The sequence below is a fragment of the Varanus komodoensis genome, unplaced genomic scaffold, assembly GCF_004798865.1.
Source record: "Varanus komodoensis strain SLA01 unplaced genomic scaffold, ASM479886v1 scaffold110, whole genome shotgun sequence".
Classification (NCBI taxonomy): domain Eukaryota; kingdom Metazoa; phylum Chordata; class Lepidosauria; order Squamata; family Varanidae; genus Varanus; species Varanus komodoensis.
In genome coordinates, this window is record NW_025335318.1 from 1004236 (window position 1) to 1029504 (window position 25269).

Consider the following 25269-nt stretch of genomic DNA (forward strand, 5'->3'; position numbering starts at 1 on the left):
CTATTTGTCACCTCTATTGTATATTTATATGGAATATGATTTAGGTCATACCTGAGTGGCCTAGTGCTTTTCCCTACTTTCTTCAATTTAAGCCTAAATTTTGCAAGAAGAAGCTCATGATCTGAGCCACAGTCAGCTCCTGGTCTTGTTTTTACTGACTGTATAGAGCTTCTCCATCTTTCTCTGCAGAGCACATAGTCAATCTGATTTCTGTGTTGACCATCTGGTGGTGCCCATGTGTAGAGTCATCTCTTGGGTTGGTGGAAAAGAGTGTTTGCTATGACCAGCATGTTCTCTTGACAAAATTCTGCCAGCCTTTGCCCTGCTTCATTTTGTACTCCTAGGCCAAACTTGTCTGTTATTCCAGTTATCTTTTGGCTTCCTACTTTAGCATTCCAATCCTCCATGATGATAAGGACATCATTTTCTGCTGTTATTTCTAGAAGGTGTTGTAGGCCTTCAGAGAATGGGTCAACTTCAGCCTCTTCAGCACCAGTGGATGGGGCATAAATTTGGACTTCTGTGATGTTGAATGGTTTGCCTTGGATTCGAACTGAGATCATTCTGTCATTTTGGAGATTGTATCCCAGTACTGCTTTTCCTACTCTTTTATTGACTATGACGGCTACTCCATTTCTTCTGAGGGATTCTTGCCCGCAGTAGTATACCTGATGGTCATCTGAAATAAATTCACCCATTCCTGTCCATGTTAGTTTACTGATTCCTAAGATGTCGATGTTCAGTCTTGTCATCTCATGTTTGACCATGTCCAGCTTACCTTGGTTCATAGAACTTACATTCTAAGTTCCTATGCAGTATTGCTCCTTACAGCATCGGACTTTCCTTTCAGCACCAGATACATCCGCAACTGAGTGTCCTTTTGGCTTTGACCCAGTCACTTCATTCTTTCTGCCATTGCTAGGATGAGCCCTCTGCTCTTCCGCAGTAGCACATTGGACACCATCCAACCTGAGGGGCTCATCGTTTGGCATCATATCCCTTTGCCTTTTGGTACTCTCCATGGGGTTTTCATGGCAAGGATACTGGAGTGGCTTGCCATTTCCTTCTCCAGCGGATCACATTTTATCAGAGGCTTTGACCTGACCATCTTGGGTGCCCCTGTGCAGCTTAGCTCATAGCTTCATTGCTCTACACAAGCCCCTTCACAGTGGCAAGGCAGTGATCCATGAAGGGGGGTGGGCAGAAGTAGGCAGGTTTAATCCAGATGTCATAATTGCTTACTCTTTGTGGTTCCCCCAGGAAGTGTGAATTACTGTCTAACATTCCTGCAAGAATTTAATCACATTTAGTATCACATCACTACTGTGCAAATGTAAACCATATACTAGAATGTGTTTCACATAACTGTTCTTTTCCTGTGCTAGTCAGAAAGAATTATTCTCTAGGTCTCTATATGCTGAACACCACCACCCCTTTTCAAGTGGTGATAAAACTGGTCCAGCACATGTGTATCTGACTTATGCTTAGAAAGCTTTCTTTTGCACTGGTAGTGTCAGCAATGAAACACTAGCAAAGTATTAATGTGCACAGATCTTGTCTCTGTGGCATAAAGATCAATTCAGTCTTGATACTACATACTGCATCTTCTGCCTCTCTTCTCTCTTTTTAAAAGATGATACTGAGACCACACCAAATCTGAAGCCAGCAGCTGTTAAATCCTTCCGGAGCTGTGTCTTCTCCAGGATGTTCTTCTGGCATCTGATGTGGCTGTCAGTGATGCAGCTGCGCCACTACCTCTTCATCAGCATCCTCAACCCCATGCTGACACAGTTGGCGGACGGAGACTCCTCTCTTGGTACTGAGGGAACCCAGGAGATTGGGGGGGGGGGGCAACATTCAGGTGGTGGCTAACAGAATATCTCCTTTGCAAGAGAGAATGGAATCCTCACGGCCACAACTGGGGGCTAAAGATTTAGGATATGTGAGAAGCAAACATGAAGAAAGATGCATGTGGAGATGGACTGGAGTTACTGGGAGAAACTGATTAGAGTAGAAGAACCCAGAGAAGAAGGAATGAGCTGTGAGAGATGTTGCCTTGCTAGGAGTAATACTAAGTTCATGTTATGTCTCTGAGGAAGGTTTCAACTGAAAAGCAAAGGCATTGCTTTAAAGAAAAAGTTGCCCACATTCTTTTTCATTGCCATTTTGAGGCTCACCTCTGTGTTTGCTCTCATGGTTTGGGGACCGTGGCCCTTTTGCCAGGAGAGAAAGGCTATTTCTCCTCAGGAAATACGTACCTTCTCTCCGCGGAATTGCTATTTTCCTTGAGTGCTGGAGTGTAGCCAAGAATGGCTTGAGAGGGTGGTATGTTCTAAAATGAACTAAGCTGCTGTGGTAAAATTTGAATGGTGTCATTGCAAAATCTGGGGTGTAAGTGGTGACAGAATTCTGCTGCTTGTTTCTGCTCTGGTAGCTACGGGGAAGTGCCTCTCCTTGTGCCATGGATGCTGGAAGCAACCCAGAGAAGTTAATGCCCAGAAATAGAGATTGCTTCATCCCTGGAACCTCTGGAGAGCAAAGTCTTCCTGGACTTAACATCTAGTATGGGTTATAGCCACGGAAAACTTAGGAAAAGGCTTGTGCTACTGCAGAAGATCTGTTTGTGTCTTGAATTCTTTTTTCCTCTGCCAACAGTGAGTGTCTACACCAATGCTTTTGCCTTAACCCAGCTGTGCGGAATTCTTTGTGCCCCTTGGAATGGGCTTATTCTTGACCGTCATAAACGAAGGCAGAAAAAGGAGGAGAGTTCCCAAGGTATGACCTTTACAAGATGTGGATGCCTCCTTCCCTCTTAAGGGATGTTGAGTTCCTTGGACTCCCTCTGATATTTCGGTATGGATTGGTTTCTCTGGCTGCATTCTCTCTCTCATCGCAGGGGTGTCAGATTCTCTCGCAGACCTGCGTTCCTGTGTGCTATCGCTGACCGTCACGGTATTGCAGTGCATGGTCTTCTCAATCTGTGCCTCCATCCCAGTGCTCCCTGTGCAGTATGCCACCTTCATCATGCAGGTTCTGAGCCGCTCCTTCCTCTATGGCGGCAATGCTGCCTTCTTGGCTATTGCGTAAGTGACTGGTCTCTTGGGGTGGCTTGGGAATGGCAGGTTCAGACCCTTGGTCCCTCTAGTCCACTTCCACTGATGCTGGTTCATGGCAGCTCTCCAGAGTTTCAGGCAGGAGCCCAACCCATGAAGCCAAGACTGAGCCTGGCATCTTCTGCCTGCAAAATAGATGTGTTGCCACTCAGCAAATGGCCTTCTCCAGAATATGCCTTCTGCCTCCCTTAGAGTGAGAGGGATTGAAGGGGGTGGATGAAAGAGAGAAGTGTTTTGGTAGCTAGCGTTCTGTGATACTCAGACCCCTGGGGGTCCAGGGTTCTGAATGCTTTGACTGAATATAAATGAATCATTCCCCTAGCATGCGTGGAAATCCCTACTCAGGATCTTTCTTGGCATTGGTGTTTTGGTTTTGGTTTGTTTTTTTTTAAATAGAAATAGTCAAACTACTCTTGCTGCCCCTTTATTTATTTCATAGACTTCAGTGCAGGCTGCAGAATGTGGCTTCAGAAGCAGTTTACACAGTTGCTGTTTTCTGAGCTTCCAGAACCCTGCTAAGAGACCCTTCTAAAGCTGGACTCCATGGGCTGGATTGGATGATTTGGATTCTCAGTGCTTCTGCTTGTCAGTCCGGCTATGTTGGCAGCACTGTGGGGGAGTGACTGTCGTGCTTGGCCTAACGTACCATAGAAAGCTGATATGAGAATAGGGCTTTATCTGTTTGCAGACCTGCTGGTGGTTTTCTTATTGTGCAGGTGACTGAATAAATACAGACATGCATTCCCAGGTTGAGTTTGAGCACATATCCTTCCTTAAGCAAATCTGGGAATTGAATCTGTTGAATGCTAAGATGCCGTTCTCCTCTGTTACCCCTGGATTGTGGAAACCATGAAATATTGATGCAAATACTGCAGATAAATGTGCTGCAGACCTTACCAGAGATGTGACAAGCACTGTCCTTTGTCCTGATGATGAGGAAGGAAAGGGACACAGGCAGCTGAATGTCGAGAAGGGAGGTGGAGAAGAAGCAGAGCAGTGGCAAGTCATAATTGTGGAGGAGAGGCCACTAAGAAATGCCATGACCCTTTTCTCATGAGCCGCTCTCTTGTGTGTTCTGTGTTTTGGCAGGTTTCCCATGGAGCATTTTGGGAAGCTCTATGGTCTAGTGATGGGACTCTCAGCAGTGGTGTCCCTCCTGCAGTATCCCTGCTTTGCACTCATCAAGGGCCCATTCAAGGGGGATCCCTTTTATGTGAGTATTCAGTATCTCAGTGTCTCTTGTTTGCTGTGGGGCAGCCAGTACCCCAAGAAGGGGTCTGTTCTTTGCACAATACTGTCACGTAACAGAGAATACCAGGCTTGGAACCAGGCAACTTCAAATTGTCCTGGAGCCATTGGGTCAGTTTGGACAATTTTGGGGCTGTGCATTCAATTGGGGCAATCAGGTATAAAGGTGGACATGGGTCCAGGATCCTTAATTGCCCTGGGGATGAGTGGATTTTTGGCAAGTGGCATCTCTCTTACTTTTGCTTTCCTGCTTAAGCTCTGGAGCATCTGGCAGCAAGTTCCCTTTACAAAGCAGGTTTGTTGGTTGCAGTCTTTGCATTATTTTCTGTCCCTTCTTTCAGGTGAACATTGGCTTCATATTCTTAATGCTGCTGGCTTTGGTCAGCCCCTGGACAGTATGGCGGGAGTGCAAGCGGCTAGAGAAGAAGCAAGCTGCAGCACGCAGCACAGGCAACACAGTCCTGGCTACAGGAAAGCCAGGCGGGGAGTCCTCCATCTGAGCCCTTTGCTGTATAGACTTTGGGATCCTCTCCGAACAAAAGGGAAGCTTGAGAAGACATGAAAAGAGAATTGAAGAGTAAGCTGTGAAAATAAGTCTTGCCTCACTGAGCTTTGCTCCCAGGAAAACCGATTGGGCTCTTCATAGCTCCATCAATTCTCGTGCGCCCCACCAACTCCCACCCACAAGTACTACCCTCTGCATTAAGGACAAAGATTTAATGCTTCCTGGGCAAGTGGAAATGAGTGAAAATGCTCATTTCTGGAGTGGGGCAGGTTTGTAGAGCTTGTAACTGGGAGCAGCGCTGACCTGTCCCTGTTGAGAAGTGCATTTCCCCTCATTTCAGGGCTTCCCCTGCGAAGTGCTAAATCTCAGTTTTGCAAGTGTGGGGACCTGTTTGTGCAACGGAATCAGCAATGGGATTGTCGGCACTCACTGGATTCTGCTCATAGCCACAGTCCAACATAATCAGGCATAATTTCCCCAGTCAGTTCACTCACTGCCACAGATGTGCTTTTCTATCTATAGCTCAGATTATAACCCTGTTTCTTCCAGACCAGTTTGTTTGTTGCTCCCTCTTTTCAAATAGCATTATTTTTTTAGGAATTAAATGCATATAGTTTTCTTTTGATATGTGGCATTTGGCTATAGTTTACTGACTTCTGCATTCTTTTCCAGAGATATATTTTTGTGGATTATATAAAAGTGTCAGTACTACAAGTAGCTTGAAATTCACCAATTACAGAGTTTAATATGTCAGAAAAATGTATTTTTGTATGTGGATGGCATTTCTATCTACCCATTAATTTTTTAAATTGTGAAACCATGGTTTTGGATTTTTGAAAATACATGTTAATGTTGATTTTCAAGAACCAAAGTCTATACCAGAACATTAAGCAGAAAAAACTGTTTAGTATTAGGGGAAGCTTTTAAACTATTACAATGCTTTTAATAAGTGTTTTTAATTAAAATCACCAGTTGTGGAAATAAATACCAGTTTTGCTAATGGAAACTATCATTACAGGAAGGAGGGGACCTGGGAGTGTTTTTAAGTGGTGGGAATTACAGAGGTCCAGGGTTAATTAAAATTTGAATTGAACAGAGATCCAAACTGTGCTTACCAGAACCAAAGAGCCTGCTGCCCTGTGCCTGGGAATGCAGGCCCTCTTTTGCCTCCCTCTCTTCAGTGCTTGGTTCGTTTCCCCCTTTACAGCTGGGATGCAGAAGCTCCGGCTGGAAGCCAACTGCATCATTCCAGCATTCCCCAAGCGAGGATGTGCCAGACCACCAGCCATCTGGTAGGTTTCCAGGCATTGTCCAGCCATTACCCTCATTCCAAAAGCTTGAATTGCCTCTCCTGAGAATTTTAAGCTACAATACAGTGACATTTAAATATTTTGCCTCACCCTTTTTGCTTTAATCCCCACTCACTGTTGAACTGCACCTGCCCCCCAGAACTTCTCTGGAATAGAATTGGGCCCTTTGGCTGGAAGGAGTCCAGTACTCCTGCTTTGCAGCCAAGCTCTGTTACCAGGGCACAGAAAGGAGAAACACTGCGGTCCATTGCTGAGTCCTGGAACTGTGCTAGCGTTGCTCCTGTATCAGCTACGCTTGACTGCGAGAACAGTGGTTTTTCCTAATCATCACTGGAGAGGGGATTCAGCCTCTTTGGCCAATTGAAAGGGGATTCTACCCCCCCTTTTTTGAAATCCCTGTCAGGAAGGTGCAGTGCTCTGCTTATGAATACTAGGAACTGAAGTGTAAAACATTTGGAGACCTACTTTCTGCCCACCCTGGTTTAGACAACCTCATAGCCAGTTTTTAACCTAGTCATTCTTATCAGGACGCCAACCCCAGCTTCGGCACAGAGCAGGAGGCTAGACTGGTTGGCCTACGGTGTGCCAAGTTTACAATTCTAGGTGAAAACCTTATGAAAAATGCCACAATCTATGTGTGCCCATCGCAAGCACGAACATGAATAACTTGATGGTGCGAGTCACCTCTACCAGACAAGGAGTAAAGCAGGAGGCCTGCATGGAGCAAGAGGAGCAACAGATAGTGTTAAAATGCAGCATGCTGGGCATCTCAGTACTTTCAGGTGAATGGAGGACGACTGGCACTGCAGTGAACATGTCTTCATTTCCCAGCTGTCAGAAGTGGAGGATTTATGACCTCTGCCTGAATGGAAAGCTCTTTCTTTGTCCATATGAGTGCCCCAGAAAGCTCCTTCCCACTGACCTAGACAGCTTCCCAGCAGACAGTTTTAGTGCTACCTGTCAAAAGATGTTATGCAGCTATTCTATGCAACCCACAACAGATTTTCTGTGGTTTAAAAGCCCTAAGTTACTACTGTGTCATTTGGAGCCCCAGTACATTTTGTGAATAAGGCAGAATGATTGTTCAATAAAAACCTTATCTGGGAGCACTCTTAGTTTCCTGATACTGTTCCCCCCACCTGCCCACACCATCCACCTGTCTAAGGCAGCAGGCCTACCCATATGTGCAGTCTGGTCCTCAGAATGCTTTCTTGGAAGGAAGTTCTGTTTCCTTCAGGCTTACTCCCAGGTATGTGTATAACTGCAATTTTACTTGGGTGGTCAGTCTCAGTGAAATTAGTGGGATTTAATTCTCAGGAAACACTGATAGCAGTAGGCCAGGCAGATGTTTTCATACCTGACCTTTAAATTAGCCTTGGTTTCAATGTTGGTTTATGAATCCCCATGATAAAATCACTGGTTCAGTTTTGCCTTGGTATAAATTACATAATTTTAGCCTCACTTCTTGGTCTCACCTCGCCAGTTCACCGTAGGGGAGGTAGAATATATATTTACTTTAAACTGTTGTTGTTGGGATACATCCAAAAAAGATGAAGCAAATAGCAACAAAGAAATGCCATGCCACAATACATGTTTATCAAGTTCCACAGGACTTTTATTTTAAACAACAGCAGCAGCAAAGCAAATTTAAGCTCTTTCATTATTAACCCTGACCTAATTTGTGTGTGTACATTCCAATACCCAATATATTACTGCTACTAGAAGGGGTGGTTTGAATATAAGACAGGGGATGGAACTGAGTTACCTGTAAGATTTATATTTGGATTTATATCTTTGTACATACATTTCTTTTATTTGCTATTAAAGGCTTGTGTGATTCCCTGACTTTATGTCGGGAAGGTTTACAGAATACTTTTGATTTCTGTCAAGCATGCAAGTTCTAGTGTTGTCTTATAGTCAGTGGTTATTTAAGCTGAAGGTTGCATCAATTCATCCAGCTCTTACTCTGTGCTGAAAAAGTATTATTCAGACTGTTCTTGCAAAAGCTACTATCCTAACCAGAAGTGGTGAAACTGTTTATGAACAGGAAAATTTCCTCAAAAGCACTGAATGTAGAAATGACTACTGGAAAAAATAATGATGACTGCTAGGTAAGAGGCATCTTGAAGTGTTGTTTTAATTTAATGACAGTTTGATTAACACACTTGTCACTTGGGAACATGTTAACTAATTGAGAGTATTTGTAATTACTGTTTTCTGAATGAGTGGTTGTGTCCTGCAAGGATACTGTGCAATGTTGTTATGTAACCTGAAGCTGACTATGGACCATATAAGCTTGTGCCAGCAGTGTGAAATAGTATGTATAATTTCCTCTTTTGTAATATTGCCCTCTGAGTAATACCAGCCATGCTTCATTTGTTCTATCTGAAATCCGCCTATGCTTGCCTCTCATAAAGAAAGAAGCTAGTAGCTAAAGGACTGCCCGGAGGACTCCAGAAGACAGGAGAACACACCTTATTTCCAGCAGGGACCATCCCTGCCGAACATGTGAGCAACATGGTTAAAGAAGGCAGCAATGGCTATCTTTTCATGGCTTCATGCGGAGTTTTCAGGCTATCTTTCGGGACTGCACGTGCAAGCCTGTTTTTGAATGTTGCAACCGGGCACTGGTGACGATGCTTGCGTGGCCTCGTGCCCAGTGGGGGACATGCACACAGCTCTCAGCAGCTTAAGTCCTGAGCATTGACACAGGAGAATGAAGCCAAAATGCCTGGCAATGTTCTAAGACTTCCACATCTGCTGTATTACACATAGCATTTTATTTTTCTCCAGAAATGTTCACCCCCTTGCCTAAGGCAGGGGAGAGCAACCTGTAGTCTGCGGGCCTCATGTGGCCTCCACTGGGGCCCAATGCAGCTCAGGGACGGAGGGTTGAGCATCCGCCACGTATCCCTGCTTTCCAGTCCTTGGAGAAAAGAATCCTCATGGCGTCTCCGGTTGGAAATAATGTGGAGATTCCCAATTCATTGCTCATCCTCCATCTGAGGGTGAGCAGCACAAAGGAGAAACCTGTTGTGGTCTCTGTGCATCACACAAGTGGGCTCTGTGCCTGTGTGGAACCTGTTGTAAGGGAGGTTCAGCAGTTAAGCATTACTCTGGATTGGAGAGAAGCTGAAGATTCCCCACCCCGCTTCGCCGGAACTCCGTCCCCCTGCCTGCATGGGGAAAAGGTGGGTGCCATAGCACCCAACATCATGGCATCATGGGATGGGCAAGATTTGCAGGGAGGACCACTTGATATCAGCCAGCCCCTAGAGCAAAAAGGGCCCCTCTGTTGTGGATGACAGCCTGCCAGTTCAAAAAGCAAGGAGAAGATAAAGCTCCCTTCACCAACAACTCTGTGCTCTATATAGTGGCAATATTGCCACATGGTAAAACTGGAGGCGACACTTGTGGGGTGTGAGCAACAGCTATAGCAGCAGCAGCCCCACTGCTAGCAGGTGGGGGATGCATTTTCATCCGAAGTCTGGATTCCACTTCAGAGAAGCTTTTAATTTAAGCACCAATGGCATATGGGCCCAAAGGCAGATATGTACAGGGCTGAAAAATCCAACCTACCCACAAATTCCATTGTTTCTCACTAATAAGAGAAAACGTTTACTCAGAAATAATCAAGAGCAGCATCTCTACTCAGAAATAGGCACCCCAAGCATCTGACACACAAGTGAGGAGGAGATGGGACTGAATCGCTCAACAGTAGTTCAGATAGTACCCCAAAGGCTAACCGTCTTTATGGCTACTCTAAAGTGCGAATGAACACCTTGTCGACCCTGATGCAAGCAGAGAGGAGTTGCTTGCCAGCTTCTTTGCCTGGCTCCCTCATTCAACCCAACAGGGAAACGTTCTTATCCTGGTCAGCAGCTGATCAGAGCTTTTCCCTTGGTACTGTGGGGAAGATGCTCCTGGCTAGATGAGAAACTCCCATGGGCTTAAGATTCCTATTCCTGATTTAGGCATCTGAGATGCTTTTGATGAAAGGGGCACTCTTTTCAATTCTTAGGTTTCTATTTAATTGACCCCCTCATAGAGCTTGACCCAGATGACCCTTTTTTCCTCCACATCAGCAGTCTGACGTTGGGGATCCATCAATCTCTCTTTTACTAGGTAATATTTTCGTTGAGGCCTTTTTCCCAAAAATGAGGAGCAGGAATTGATCCTTTGACTCGGTAAGACTTGAAAGCTTCCCAGAAGAGGGGGGCTTGATACGTTCCTGATGAAAAATGTAAGGGAGAATTAAATGGGAAGAATGATGGCACCCAAAAAACCCCAACCAGTTCCCTCATCAGTAGACTGTGACTGGAGGGTCCAGACAGAAAAGCTATGTAGAAGCTGCTTTAATGTCTTCTTTCAGGTTTATTTCTCAGAGCCCGATGGAGAAGGCCCCTGAATCTGTTGACTGCTTCTCTTCACAACGGTCTCCCAGTGTCTGGTTGCTCCGGTACATAGGGTTGCTGGGAGTGTCTGGGTGCAACACTGTCTCTGACACCTGGTCAGGAGAAGAACAGGAAAACCAGGAAGAAAAGGTCATATTCTGGACCTTTCTTTTCATAATACCTTCTGTAGACTATGTACTAACAGCATGTCGTCCTGCCATTAATTTATTATTACATTTATATCCTGCCCCCTTTCCTCCTCATGAAAGGAACCCAAGGCAGCTTATGTGGTCCTCCCCTACTCCACTTTATCCTTACAACAGCCTTGTGAGGTAGGTTAGGCTGAGAGTCTACGACTGGCCCAAGGTTACCCAGTGAGCTTCATGGTAGAGTGGGGACTAGAATCCAGATCTCCTGGGTCCCCCAAGTCCAATGCCTTAACCACTATGCCGCATTGCCTCACACTGCATACTTACGACATGTCTCACCTTTCCTCCAAGGATCTCAGGGTGGTATACTGGGTCTTCCTCTTCCCCCTCATAACAACCCTGTGAGGCAGACTTGGCTGAGGGAGAACGACTGGCCCAAATGCATCCTGTCCTTGTCATGGCTGAAGAAGGACTGGAGTCTGCCTGTCCTAGCCTGAAACTAGCCATTGCTGGAGGCCTACTCATTATGCTTTCTTAGTGCAGCCTCTGCCCCCAGAATCCAAATCATGACCAAGCAAACCCTCATATTCTGTGCTTTTAGTAAACATAAGCTATGCAGAATACTTACTTTGTGAATGTTTACTCCATTCTACCCTGCTTTTATACCTCCTCTCCAAATACTTTATTTGTTCGGCACCAAGACTTGGCACGGAGGAGAAGTGAAGAGACAGCCTTTTAGCAAGGATTTTTGATTATTACTTCTGAAAGCGTTTATGTCCGCAGGGAGAATTTTCCAAACAAAGTGTCTTTTGAAGGAATTTCGATTTGCCAGGCAATTGGAAAATGCCGCTTTGTTCTTGGAATTAATGCTTAACATGGTTTGCTGTTCTGTGCAAATTGAATTTGGGTACTGGACTTAAAGAGGTTTGACACCCAGGTTTATACTGTCGGTCTTCGACCATTGACACGGCTGAGCTCAGCCTGAGCTAACGGGTCACAGCAGCAACAGCGGCAGCACAGAAAACAGATGCTCCTTGCTGGCAGAGGTGGAACAGGGAGCCTTGCTGTGTCGTGTGTACAGACTCACCTCTTCAAATTTCTTAGCCTTGTACTGATCTGCTCCCTTCAGGAAGTTGAGGAGAATGATGTCACACAGAACTGTCCCCTAAGGGGAGAAGAGGACAGGTGAGAAGGTTCTCGTTCTTGAGGAGCGGGCAAGCAATGTGATACCCCAGGAGTAACTGAGGACCTAATTTGCTGATGGAACAGCAAACAACATTTTCAGATTTTAAAAAAAGCTCCCTGCCCAAAACAGGACTTGAATCCTTGACTCATTTGAGCTCCCTAAAACCTAAGACCCAGCCAGTGTACTCAAATTCTTGGTAAGGAATGTTCTAGATGTTATCGAAAACATTATCTTCTCCTCCTATGCTTGAAGAAACCTTGTTCCAAGTAGACGTACTATAGGGTAGCCACTTACACACTGCAGTGAAAGAGGAAATACATCTCAAAGGGGAACAATAGGGCACTTTACATGTAATTTTCATATGCTGCTTGATACGTAATGGCTGCAAATTGAGAATTATGATAATTTAAATAGCAATTCCATAATTTTGCTGTAGTGACAGGTGACATGCTGTCCTGCTAGGGCTGGATCAGGCTCAGTGTTTGGCTAAAGTAAGAGATGAGCTAAAGGCAAGTCAGTAGAAAGCAGCAGCCAAAGTCGCAGCTCTACAGGGTCTGAAGAGCAGTAAAGATCAAATTACAGATCAGAAGTTGGCTATCCATAATGTGGAAACAAGCAGTAGAACAAAGCTTAAAGACCAAGGCACTTCATCTGGGAGGAGACATTATTTCCAGCAAAGCTGCTGGCTCAGATCGCCAAAACCTGAGCAGCACCCAGGGCTCAGAGGAGGCTCCCTTCCCCCTAAGGAGTCCTATTTTCCTTGGGTGCACTTCTTAAAGGAGCCCTACAGACTGCTTGGGGTAACAATGCCCTTGAGGTAGCTGGGGCACATCCCCCCCATCTGCCCCCCCCCCAAGTTCTCCAAAATGGCATTCAGACCTCCTGCCAAAGGAGCATCAACTGCTCTTGTGTGGATGGATGAATCCAGCCCTGGGCCACTCTCTCCAGGACCTGGCCAGGCCTGTGGAATAAAGAACAAAAGGGGGAGGTGGCCGGTGGCTGGGGAGCCCTCAGGCAAAGCTGAATACTTACCACCCCCACAGATGTGAAGGCTGCCACAGTATTGATGAGGGTCGGAATGATATTAAACTTCCCAGCCTGAGGGAACACAAGGCAGCGTTAGCATAGATAAACAGTTTCTCTCCAGACAAGCAGGGGCTGGCACAGATGGGAACAAAAAATTATGTCTCTTTCTTTCTGTTAAGAAATGGGTTCCCTGGCCACTCAGAGATCTATCTGCTCCTTTACAGTTTGTGGCTCTCTGTGGAATGGTTACAGGCATGGATCATAAAAACTGATTTTAAAACCATTCTGTGCTACTGTGTTTGCTGTGAGCACGCTTTGTCAGCTTGCTTGTCAAACAGCCCATCATTCCTCAGTAGTAACATCACAATGTGAGACTTCACAGAAAGTTAACCTCACTCTGTACACTCAATTGATTTAGGAGCGTTTACTTCTCCTGGATGGAGTCAGTGAGAGGTTAGCAAAGTTGTGGCCGCTGTGCACACGCCTGTTACCCTGCAGGAGGGTCAGAGACCTGAATAAGTAGGTAGAAAAACCAAGGGAACGTAAGGGTATCTTTATACAGGTAGAGTGTTGGACTGGGATTTGGGAGATCAGGGTTTTAGTCCCTGTTTGGCCACAAAGCTCACTGGGTGACTTTGGGCCAGTCGCTGACTCTCACCCTAACCCACCTCACAAGGCTGTTGTAGGATAAGACTGAGGAGAGGATTATGTAAGGAGCTTTGGGCTCCTTGAAGGGAAAAAGGCAGAACATAAACCTAACACATGCGTAAAGAATTATATTAGATTTACATCCTTAGCTGCTTCCCTGGTTAGTAGCCGCCCCAAAATTATTCTTCCCCCCTCCCTCAAATGGGCATTTAATATACTTGGTTTTGATCTTCCAAGATTTGGATAAGCCTTGTATAAAGCCACAATATCTGATTATTAGCCCAGTATAGTACACCAGGTTGTTTGAATGTAGGAAAGCAAGACTACATGTTAACAGTAGACAACTGTTCTCATCTGAATGTTCAACCTGGCCACTTCTGGTTTTGAGAAAGAGTGGCAACAGGGCCCTTATGCTCAAGGTCCAGAAGAGAGCCCCATGCTGGGTTTCTGCAGCAAAGCACTTTCTCCGGCTTGTTTTTTCTCCCCAGAAGTGGAATAGCAACTCTGGAGGCTCCATTGCAAGACAGAACAGCTGTGGGCTCCTAGTTCTTAATATCTTCCGATTCAGAACATGGCTTCACATGATGGTACAATTTCCAGCAAACCCCCCCCCCCAAAACCCAGAAACAAAAACCCAATGTGGAGCTCCAGCCTATATCGAGAACATATTATGGACTGGGACCACACCACTGCTTTTGCTACAGTGGCACAATCTGTAGTTGCAATGGAGCCTTTTTCATCCCTTGCCTCGGTCACTGGAATTGGTGGGTAACTTCTGTTCGTTCAGAAACAAGGGGCTGAATGCAGGCCGCGGGTGCAATCCTATGTATGTTTGGACATTTAAAAAGTCAGACACTCCCCAGCATGCCCACGCAGAGAATTGCACCCTGTTACCTGCACATCATTGCCACTGCAATCAGTGGGCCTCAATTTCAGGGGCACCTGAGCTCTACTAACACCCACGGAAGGCCTCTCCATGTGTTCCTGCCCACAGGGGGCAAAAGGAGGGCCCCACTCCCTCCGCAGGTGGGAAAAGGAGGGCCCCACCACCTTTGCCCGTGGTGCTTTTGGGTGTGTGCAGGTCTGCCGCAGGGAGCCTGTGGCTCACCTGTGCTCTTGCCCTAGAACAGCCCTTTCCCATCTGGCACCCTTCAGTTGTGCTGGCCACTGTCTGGCAGGGGATGATGGGAGTTGTGCTCCAACACCTTGCGGGGGCACCCTGTGGGGGAAGGCTGCTCTAGATATTCTCTAATCCCCTCTTTAAAATCCAATTTTCTCCCACCAGATTTTAGCAGCCATCAGTCCACTCACATTCCCATAAACCAGGACATCAAAGCGGATGCCGTAGGCCTTGATCAGCGTGCGGAACTCTGTGCCATTCGCTTGCTTGTAGTACTTGGCATACCTGTGGGCCAGGGGAAAGTGTGTGCGCATGCACACCGACACACACACACACACACCACGATTTGTTTATTCTGATGGCAAAATGTGGTCGCATGCAAATATTCACTGTGCCACATAAAGGTAAGGGTGATATTTATGCCCTAGGGAGACGCATTCTCTTTCTTTGATGTGGTGGTGCAAGAGGAGAGCTGGCAGCCGTGTGCCAGAAGTGGGGCACCCCTGTGCAGGACCACTTGCAGATGGAAGCGCAGGGGCAATCCGGGAGCCTGAGCACAGTGGTGCACAGCAAGGAAGCTGCCTTATCCAGAAGCAGCCCCAGGTCCATCTAGCCCACCACTGATGGGCAGCAGCGCTTCAGGGGAAGGTGGCTCTTAACACGCACGATCTGGCCATGGAATGGCAGGTGGCAGGGATGGAGCTGGGGACTCCTGCATGCTGAGCAGGTGCTGTGCCGCAGACCTACCACCCCACGTCTGGATGGCCAAGCAGGAATGCATGTGTGTGGGCACCTCCCAGACAAATCTTTTGCATGGGATGAGTTGGGGCTGGTAGCGCCCGTTTTAAGGAGAGGTCTCTGGAGCACCTGCTATGCAGCTGGAGGGGGGCATGCGAGTGGAAGGGGTGCCATGGCTGCAAGCCAGAGTGAGGCTGAAAAGCACGGGGAAGGATCTGAGCTTACCCAGGAGGACAACAGAAAGAGGGGCTTCTGGGTCTCGCTTTGATTTAGAACTGCAACATCAGACTTGCCTGAAGTTGTATCCACGGGAGACTTTGCTCTTCTCGGAGACACTGTCAAGCCGGTTAAAGGAATAGCGGGGGATGCAGTGCTCCCAGGAGTGGTCCAGGTCACAGACCCACCCAATCTTGATCCCTATTATGCCACCCTGTCCAGAAAAGCACAGCTTCAGGAGAGAGCCTCTGACAAGGATGTTAAACCTCAAGCCAAATCCCACTCGTGAGGGTTCCCAGATGGCCCTGCCCCTTTCCCTGCCCCGCCCCCTTTCTCTCAAGGTTTAGTGTGGGACAATTTTCTGCTTTTCTGTTGGTTTCTGCTCATTTTGTAAAATGAAAATGCCTCTCCTAAAGCTTAACTACTGGTAGGAACAGTTTTAAGCTACAATATGCTTGAGTTTTTTATATCTGTGGTAGTTTTAGCCATGCCAGCTTTTGCTTCAGCCACACCCACCACTGGAATTTAGCCATGAAGAACGTCTGCAAAACTAAATTTGGCCATTGGCCTGAAAAAGTTTCACCATCTTTGCCTTAGCCAGAGGAGGGAGCTTCTAGCCACTATGAAAAGGGGAGGAACATAGAGCTGATTCTAAAGACACACACTCAGGATCACTGAGTATGGATTAATTTCCCTTTAAAAACTTGCTTTCCTCATAAAGTACAAGCCACCAAAGATTAACAAAAGCCTAGATTTCCCCTCACCCTTTATGCTTAAGTGTGGCATGGGGCTGGGGCTGATACATACTAGTGGTCAATTAGTGATATAAGTAGCTATTCTGCATTAATTTGTCCAAAGTTCAGGTGCAGGTGTGTGTGGTGGCTGATGGCGTACCTGAGAAGGGTGGGAGAACTAAGCAAGAAGGATAGAAACCATGCTAGTCTAGAAAGCACTTGACTGAGTACCAGGCACAGCCAGGCAAAAAACTGTACACTGTGCAAACCACAGTCCAAAGTCCACAGGGTTGGTTATTATGATGTGTGAGCCCGGCCAGTGACTTCTAAAGGTCGCTAAGTGAGCATCTGGAGCTGGATTGTCAAGCCAAACTTTTGTAATTCAGAATTGGCAGCTACCCCACAATGGCCACAGAGAATCCATACCAGGGTCACATATTGCCAGCAGACATTCTCACCGTCTTAGCCAACGAGGCAAAGTTTTGCCCAGCAAATTTCACTATGTCCCCGAGCCGTAGGATGGGGCAGAAGGGTTGCTTTATTGGGTCAAAGTGGCATCTCTGGATCTCTTCAGTTGTGATGTTGGGCAGCAGGTTTCCCCTGGGAAAGAGGCAAAGGAAGCCAGACTGATGAGAATGGAGCTCCAAATGAAAAGGGGGAAAGAGAGAGGGAAAAGGGTGGCATAGGGAAGAAAACACAGACCTAGGATGTTTCCCAAGCCATTGCTTAATCTCACAGTAATTGGAGATAACACCTGAACGATGGCCATCATTGCATGAAGGTGACTAGTTTAAAGAGGCTGCAATCAATCTGTCAGGATTGTGCATGAGCTCCTCTTCCATCCTGTCCCAGCTACTTCCATGGTGTAACTTGACGAGATAATATCAACTGATAAATTTTCCGCAATGGCCAATGGAGAGTGTAGAGCCAACAAGACTTGCCCGGAGCCTTGTCTTGCATCTCTATCTTTTCACAGACTTTTGCTGGTGCTTTTCACATGTTTGCTAATATGGCAGACCTCTGGGCTACTGGCTGATGGCATCAGCATGAAGCCTGCACCTACTATCCTATTTCTGCAAAGGAACACACTGTTTGGCCAGCCTTGCCCAATTTGGCATCTTCCAGACATGTTGGGCTACAACTGTAAGCGCCCTCCCAATCAGAGCTATTGGTTGGTGGGTGCTACGATTTGTAGTCCAACACATCTGAAGGGCTATGGTATTCAAAATGGACATCCAGCACAATCGGAGTGTACCAGGTTGGAGAAGGCTGATTCAGACAAGTGGGTGTCTATAGCTGTGTCTGAGATCTCTCTCGCTCTTTGTGTCAGACACACACACCACCCAAAGAATGGAAGACGTATGCGCTGCTATACTATATACTGCTTTGATGACCCAGGAGTGGTACAACTGGTACTGGGTTTGTTCAGCCTTGAAAAGAGAAGATTGGGTGGGGGACATAATATCACTTTATAAGTGCCTGAAAGGCTGTCTCAAGGAGGAAGGACAAGATCTCTTCTTGCTTATGCCAGAGTGCAGGACATGGAATAATTAGTTCAAGTTGCGACAACCCAGATTCAGGCTGGACATCAGGAAAAGTTTCTGCACTGTCAGAGAAATACAACAGTGGAACCAGCTACCCAGAGAGGCTGTGGGCTCTCCCACACTAGAGGCATTCAGAAAGAATCTGGGCAGCCATCTGAGAGGGATGGTGTGACTTGGTGTCCTGCAACAGCGGGGGGCTGGTCCCTATGGCCTTCTTGGCCCCTTCTATCTCTGCCATTCTCTGATTTATGAACACAGCCTTCACTTCCCGCCCTTTGTTCAGGGCCTTCAGTACACAGGTTGCATAGGTCAGGGGCAAGTTTTGCATTGGAGGAATTTTCAGAAGATGGTTTTTGACACAAGCCCTCCTACAGTTTATGAAGAATCCCATACCAGAATGGAATATAAGCTCAGTTATAGAGGTTTCAGTACCCTTACTCACTTTTCAAAATTGAACAGCGGGAAGCGAATACTGTTCTTAATGAAGAGGGTGAAGTTTTCTGCTTCTAGCATGACAGGACTGTAAGGAGAAGATGGACCCAAATCAGCTTCTTGGAGCAAGGGTAAGTACAGGAAACAAATCCAGAGGAGAGACCCCACCAGAGAATAGCCTCTTATCCTTGGGAAGCCCTTTTTACCTGAAGAGGGTGTATGTACATGATGGCAAGTAAATGCCCTTCCTGACCTTCAGGAATCATCCCTTAAATGTGGTCGAAATCAACAACAACAATAAATTTTAAGCAAGAATTTCCAAGAAGGGTATTTGAAGTGAAAGCTGTGAGTTATGGACAGCGGATCAAAATTCTATTAAAAGAATTCTTTCACATTATTTTTAAATGCTTTCCAGCTGTGATGTTTGAAAAAAGCCATTCTTGTTTTGCAGGAATGTGGAAAGTGAGAACAAGGAAGAGCCCGCATTTTTTTCTGGGACCCCGGGGGACAAACCAGATGCCATTCGCATGGGAGTCAAGATCTTGTTGAAATAAACAGCAGCATGGAGTAGCACTGGAGTGGGGCCCTGATGAGGGGGGCTTTACTCCTTGGCCCCTTGCTGTACTCTTAACCCAGACTGGGTTCTCGAGGAGGGAAAAAAGCTTCCAGTAGCGTGAGTGGAGAATTTTTGCCAATACAAATAGTAGCTTCGAGATCCCAGTCTGGATCTTGACCAGAGAGAGGGGGAGGGGGGAGGGGGGGTTAAAAAGCCCCTCTGCCCCTTCTGCCAAGGTCCCAGTATAAACTGGGGCTTGGGGCTGTTAATTATTTTGGTTTATTTTTTTAAAAAATCATGGAATTGCTAATTGTGGGAACAGTATCTCATCTAGTTTGGCTCTTTTCCCAAAGGAGACATACCTGGCAAAACTGCTTCAAGGGCAATGGGAGCCCAAAACAGAACCTCTATGCCTGGATTTAGACAACATGATAACCCGACACTGAAGGACTGAGTATAGGTGGACTATGAGTTGTTGTTGTTTTTGAAACATGGGTTCCTGTGTTGTCTGAACACAGCCAGGAGGTGTTTACCACCCAGAGTACACAACCCAGCGTGAACAACCCAGAGTACACAATCCAGCGACAAATGTACCTGGATTTTTCCTTGTCAATTGTCTGTGGCTAACAAACACACAGCTGGGTTCGGACACACTTAACCCATCCACTTAACTGTGGATTATCATGTTGTTTGAACCCATTTTGTGTGCATTTCTCCTGTGCTTTGAATTGGTCCATCCTCTGGAGCTTCTTTTTGTCTTATGACTCCTAACTTAATGTGCATACTTTGTGAACTTGTGAGGATTGCCATATGCAGTTCCACGCATAAGAGGATTTGTGGATTGCACAACTGATCTAACAGTAGTACAGAATTGCACATCACTGATTCTAAAACCTGATTTACAAAAATATTATCAGAAAAATATAGAAGTTATTCTTGTGCTTCCTTTCCCCCCTAAGAAGTTTGGATAATGGGAACACTAAAGATGAAACTAAACTAAAGGCGTTTCATTAAACTAAAGTCAACCTACCAGTCCATTGAAGATTGGTGAGGAATGTCTGCTAGGAGGCACTCACTGCACCCCAAATGCTGAGTGTACCTTTCACTGATGGGATGGTGGCTTTTGGTGAATATCTGCTTTTAGCTGCTTTTTAGCTACAAGTCAGGCCAAGTCAGCAAAGCTCCATGAACGTTACATGCAGAAGTGGTTGTGCGGGTTGGTTTTCTGGGTTGTGGTAGCAGGTTTCCCATTGTGCTAGCAGTCATTGTTACTGGCACAACGTTTTTTGCCTGAGCCTCTGTTTTTATTGCTGGATGCCACCCTGTGTTCCCGCACTTTGAAACAATCATGGGCTGTGCTATAGCAGCACTTACACATCTATGTTGTCCACCTCTGCTGGGCACCAGCCCTGGATCTGACAAGTCCGGAAAGTGGTGTTGTAGTCAACACATCGGCCTGTCAGGATCCCTGCAGAAGGAAACATTCCATCTGTATTTGGATTGCCCGGAAAAGACATTTTATCAAGGGGTTAGGACGAACTGCTCACTGTGTTCTGTACAGTCCTCTAAATGAGATGCATTAAACTAGGAAGCTTTTACGCCTGTATTCCTCTGAGAAGCCCTGCAGACTGGAAGGGACTCTGTGAGTCACTCACCATATGAACTGCCTTCCTTAGGTAAGAGTTAGCTAGGACAACCATGTCATCTCCACGCCCCCTTTCCCCACCAGCTAACAGCCTGGAGTCCTTTCTAGGAAGCAGAGAAGCATTTAGAAACTTGGCTGGGTAGAACTGGCTGTGTGCTTCGGACCAGGAGCGTGCAAAGGTGCTGGCAAAGCAGAACCCCGCCAAGGTGACTGCCAGCTTACTAGGAAGCCCTGCAAGCTGAAGTGACATGTGTGTAAGTCTTGCTTCACTTGCTGAGTGCTAACCTGCATCTGTATCTATCAATATCTTTGTAGTCAATAAAGCATTTAATATTTATGATGCAAGTGCTTCTGCCTCTTCCTGAGCAACCTGAAATGGGAAGTCGGGTGCCTGGGCTGGTGGTCCGGGCTCCTGGTGTTCAACACACCATCACGCACAAATGCATGTCTGCACGCACACATGCGGCTTCTCTCCACTCCCTCTTCATCCACCCTCTGATCTCTTCCAGCTCCCACCCTCCCCACGTGCTCTTGCCCCAAGGCAGAATGGAGGGCTCTTCTCTTGAGCTGGGGACAGAGGCTACAGGTTACTCACGCCTGCCTGTTCTCAGATGTGGCTCCACCAGCAGCACTCCTGGTCAGAAGCCAAGAGGAGCTGCACGAGGCTCCCAGGGTACCTGCTCCGTGCACCAGCGGGGCTGCTACTTGGCTGGCCCTTTGCTGCAGCTTCCTGCCGGGTGCCTGCCGGCTACACTTGCTAAAAAGATTATATTAATGGTGCATAAATGTTTCACAGTTACAGGGACAATAGAGCACTGGAAACCCTTCCTTGGCATTGTGCCTCTTTTCATTAGGTGACTTCATTTCCTTACCTCCTCCTGTGGTGGGGATGTGCTTCTGGCACTCTCTGTTGGAGCTACATTTGTACTCCAGCTGATTCTGGAATGGAGAGAGAAGAGATGGGTAGAGAACACAAATGCCTGGGTTTAGGTTTTTATTTAATGGCATACAGTGGGACACACCAGCTGTTTTCATAGGTCTGCTTTTATTGAAATTGTTTCAGCTATTTAAGTAGTTCTCTGCTTTGTATATTGAAATGTTACGCTGTATTTTTAGCATATTTGCATTCAATGCTGTATTTTCTTCAGATTTTTCTTAAATTATTTTGTGAGTAGCTGCGAACTGCCCAGAGAGCTTTGGCAATTACGCATTAATGAAAATAGGATGAGGATACGGATGGGGAGGTGAATAATCTCATTCATCCGCCTCCGCAGCTGCCCTTGCAAGGTGCCCAGACTTGTGCAGAGCAGAATGTCTTCACTTCTTCCCATCCCACCTGCAATCACTGCACTTTCTTTTCGGTGTGGGGAGAAGCTGGGGGGCCTCTTAAAATAACCCACAGGTCCTCTGCTCCACTTCCTCATCCCCCATCACTGGCTGGCTTGGTGACAGAGCAGCTGCTTCGCATGCCAAAGGTTCAGTATCTCCAGGTAGGGCTGAGCCTTAGAACATCTGACGCACTGGAGCAACACTGCCTTCAGCGTAGATGGTACTACCCTCAGTGGACTGACGGTCCAACGTGGCATAAAATAACCCCTGTTCTTCTGCAGCCTGCTAAGAACAAAAGCTTGGGGGAGCAGTCCTGCAAAAGACTGATCCCACATTGCTGAAATGAGCGTGTCCACAAAATCTGCTCATGGGAGGAGCAACCAGCTCCCCAGTTCTCCACACGTCATCCTCCCTTGACGCCCATGCTTACCTCAGGGCAGTACCCTTGAACTTGGTTCTCAGTCGTAATGAGTTTGGTGATGATTACAAAGACTGACGTTCCCTGTGAAGTGGGGTGGGGGGATATGCAAGGGAGATGGAAAGAGGGGAGAAAAAGATGCCAGGTAAGGACAGAATGAAAGAAGTTTCCATATAAAGCAAAGGAGAGAGAGAGAAGTAGCAAACACCCAGACAGGAGCCACAGTGATGACTGCCAGATTGCAACAAAAGCGTCAGTAGCCTAAAGAAATTAATTTGCTGCCTGCCCTGCTGTATCAACAAACAATGACCAGGGAATCTTGGCTACTTTCTCAGCCAGATCACCTGCAGGAAGTCTCTGCAGCATCAGACTCTGCAGTATGACTTTTTAAAAGCCTGGATCAGACTTTTTTTAAAGAGCAACTCTGAGGTTCAAAGTGGAAGGGACAAACAGGGATGCTGGGTAGTGGAGGGCACTAAGTTGAGGATGGCGGTACTAACGCATTCAGCTGGCTACACGGCGGGCTCTGGACAAAGCTGGGTCGCTGCTGAATTGTTTAGGGGACATTTTACAACTGCGGAGCTCTCAAAGAGTGCTCCACATGCACACTGAATATCAACAGGAGTGCACATGAAAAGAAATCTACATTTTCTACTGCATGTATCATAGAGGTTACCGATTCAGGCAGTGCTGCTTGGCCGTGGCTCCTCACAACACTTAACATGAGCTGGACAAGGACAGAACAGAGACGGTGTGGTGTGGAGATTACAGTGCAGATCTGGCCTGCATTATGGGTTTTAGTCTTCTCTAATGTTATCAACTTAGAATTCCATTACTCAGGAAGCCTCAGGCTACCAGCCAGTCACCTATAGCTGTTAGATGCTGTCTAAATGGCCATGAAGAAAAATCAGAGCCCCGGCTCCAACCTTAGAAATGAGCTGCAAATAGCTATGGTTTGACAGGAAAGGGCCCTACAACTTGCAGAGTTCATGGCTGAGAGATGCTGAGAGGAGTAGCACTTCTTTCGGTCTAAACATGCATAGAATTACATTCTGAATCTGCCACATTTTGCACATATGGGCGTTGAGGCATTTATCCTATGCATATTGATATTTTGGGGTTATTATTTTTTAAGGTAACTACTGATTTTAAAAAAAAATAATGGATGAACTTTGTAGGGATAACTGCCCCTTCTGAATGGATCAAGCCTGCCAAGTTATGAACTAATAAGTACAGGGAACTTTGGGTTTCTTCAAAAAGGATGCAAACAACATTATGAAAACAATATACAATATAAGGGTGACCCTGAAAAAAAATTAGAAGGTACAGTGGGCTTTTTTGCAGAAGGAGAGTGCTGTGAGGTAGGAAGTGGCTCACTTCTCCTCTGTCCCATCCTCATGACTTTTCTGGAAATTTGGATGAAAATGTAAATGCCACACATGTGTCCACAGGGAAGCAATCTGCAGAGTTCCAGAAGAATAGGTAGAGGGACTAGGTAATTATGATGAATGAAAAAAAACCTAAGACTTCTCTGGGGTTTTTTCCCTCAGTTGGCACTAAAGTTACCCAAAGCAGAATAGGACAGTGGGGTGATGGATGCAGAGCATAGAGTGACAGAGGCAGAAGGAATCAACATCCAGCATTTTCCAGACAAGTACCCCAAAATGCACCCTCCCAGGTCCCAGAGACTCCATCAAACTTCTCTTAGTGTCCCTGCTCCTGCAAGGGAGAACTAACAAAGTCCCTTGAACATCAGATCAATCCTGTGATATAGCACCTCAGCATCTCTCCCAAAAACACTGGGGTTGGAGAGCCATGCTAAAACATTCACTGTGATTTTTAGCCAGAGGTGCTAGTCACAAAACTAACCCCCACCTCTCTCCCATCCCCCAGTGTCTTCCCTGTATGTTAAGCCTGAGGAGACATTTGGAGACACACTGCCTGTGTCACTGTTTCTTGAAATCCCAGCAATTCAGGAGTGTTCCTTGGATACCTTGCAATTCAGAGGAGCCCTGCTTTGATTTGACATCTCCCATATCTGTCTGAATCAGCTAATTTCATTTTCAGATTAGGCTAAATCCCAGGCACATCCCTAGCAGCCCTTTCAGAAAAGATAACCCAAGTATTCTCTCAGCATCAAGGACAGCTGGAGAGACCTGGCTTCCAAACTCCACTGAACCTGGAGGCTCCCTGGATGATCTTGGGCCAGTCACCTCCCCCAGCCTAGCCTACCTCACAGGGTAACTCACAAGGCTGGACAAAATCTAAATAAATATATTTCTCTACAGCCATTCTAGTATCTCTTTGGCTGGGAAATACCCTGTTTTTTCCACTTATTTCTGGTTTTTTAATTCCTCTTAATCTCAGCACCACCATTTCCCCATCTCTGCAAACAAGAAAGGTTACTCATAATTTCCAAGCAATTTTATGAGAATTCTCCCCACATATACTTTGTGGCTTCCAGCAAATAAATAATTGGAAATACTGCCTTTAAGCCTTCAGAAAGAAGGATGGGGCCTGCAACAAAGCATTGCATGAAGGGGTTTTCCTGTTCCAGATGCTCTGTTTCATTTCCCTCTCTCAAAAGTCAGGTGGCATGCCAAGGTCACCAGCTCTGCCCTGGGCCTCCCTGGGATGCTTTTGAGGGTGCTTCCTTAACAGGATTCTCTCCCTAAAAATTTTGTGTAGTGCTGCAGACCCTGAATCATCAGATGCCTCCTGTATTACTCCATGGGCCTAGTCCTCAATTTGGATTTGGGGATGGTATGGAAAATGCGAAGCCACTTGGATGAAAGATAACATAAAAGTCTATTGACTACTGCAATGGGAAATGGGGGCAGATAATAACCCATAACCCATCCGGAAGGGATAAGCTTACACATGGCCCTTGGTCACAGGGCAATTGATGTTTCCCCACAGCCCTTGTTGCTTGGGCACTTCTGCACTCCTTATCCCAAA

The 25269-nt window shown here is 46.4% G+C and overlaps 2 protein-coding genes across 6 annotated transcripts in view; one reads left to right on the forward strand and one right to left on the reverse strand.

The window, feature by feature from the left end:
- The window catches only part of SLC43A3 (solute carrier family 43 member 3), a 57207-nt gene extending 48640 nt beyond the window's left edge, over positions 1-8567 (forward strand). For all 5 annotated transcript variants that reach the window (XM_044420838.1, XM_044420837.1, XM_044420834.1 and 2 more), the window contains exons 9-13: positions 1634-1816; positions 2656-2775; positions 2897-3083; positions 4203-4326; positions 4703-8567. In XM_044420838.1, coding sequence (XP_044276773.1) covers positions 1634-1816; positions 2656-2775; positions 2897-3083; positions 4203-4326; positions 4703-4861 — 773 coding nt within the window. In that variant the 3' untranslated portion in view covers positions 4862-8567. The remainder of the gene's footprint in view (positions 1-1633; positions 1817-2655; positions 2776-2896; positions 3084-4202; positions 4327-4702) is intronic.
- A 1968-nt stretch (positions 8568-10535) lies between these two features.
- Positions 10536-25269, reverse strand: part of P2RX3 (purinergic receptor P2X 3) — a 31721-nt gene continuing 16987 nt past the window's right edge. The window contains exons 4-13 of the mRNA XM_044420839.1: positions 22324-22395; positions 21437-21503; positions 20294-20387; positions 18374-18451; positions 16846-16987; positions 15731-15867; positions 14891-14984; positions 12938-13003; positions 11807-11884; positions 10536-10683 (exon numbers count right to left, since the gene is read on the reverse strand). Coding sequence (XP_044276774.1) covers positions 10558-10683; positions 11807-11884; positions 12938-13003; positions 14891-14984; positions 15731-15867; positions 16846-16987; positions 18374-18451; positions 20294-20387; positions 21437-21503; positions 22324-22395 — 954 coding nt within the window. The 3' untranslated portion in view covers positions 10536-10557. The remainder of the gene's footprint in view (positions 10684-11806; positions 11885-12937; positions 13004-14890; positions 14985-15730; positions 15868-16845; positions 16988-18373; positions 18452-20293; positions 20388-21436; positions 21504-22323; positions 22396-25269) is intronic.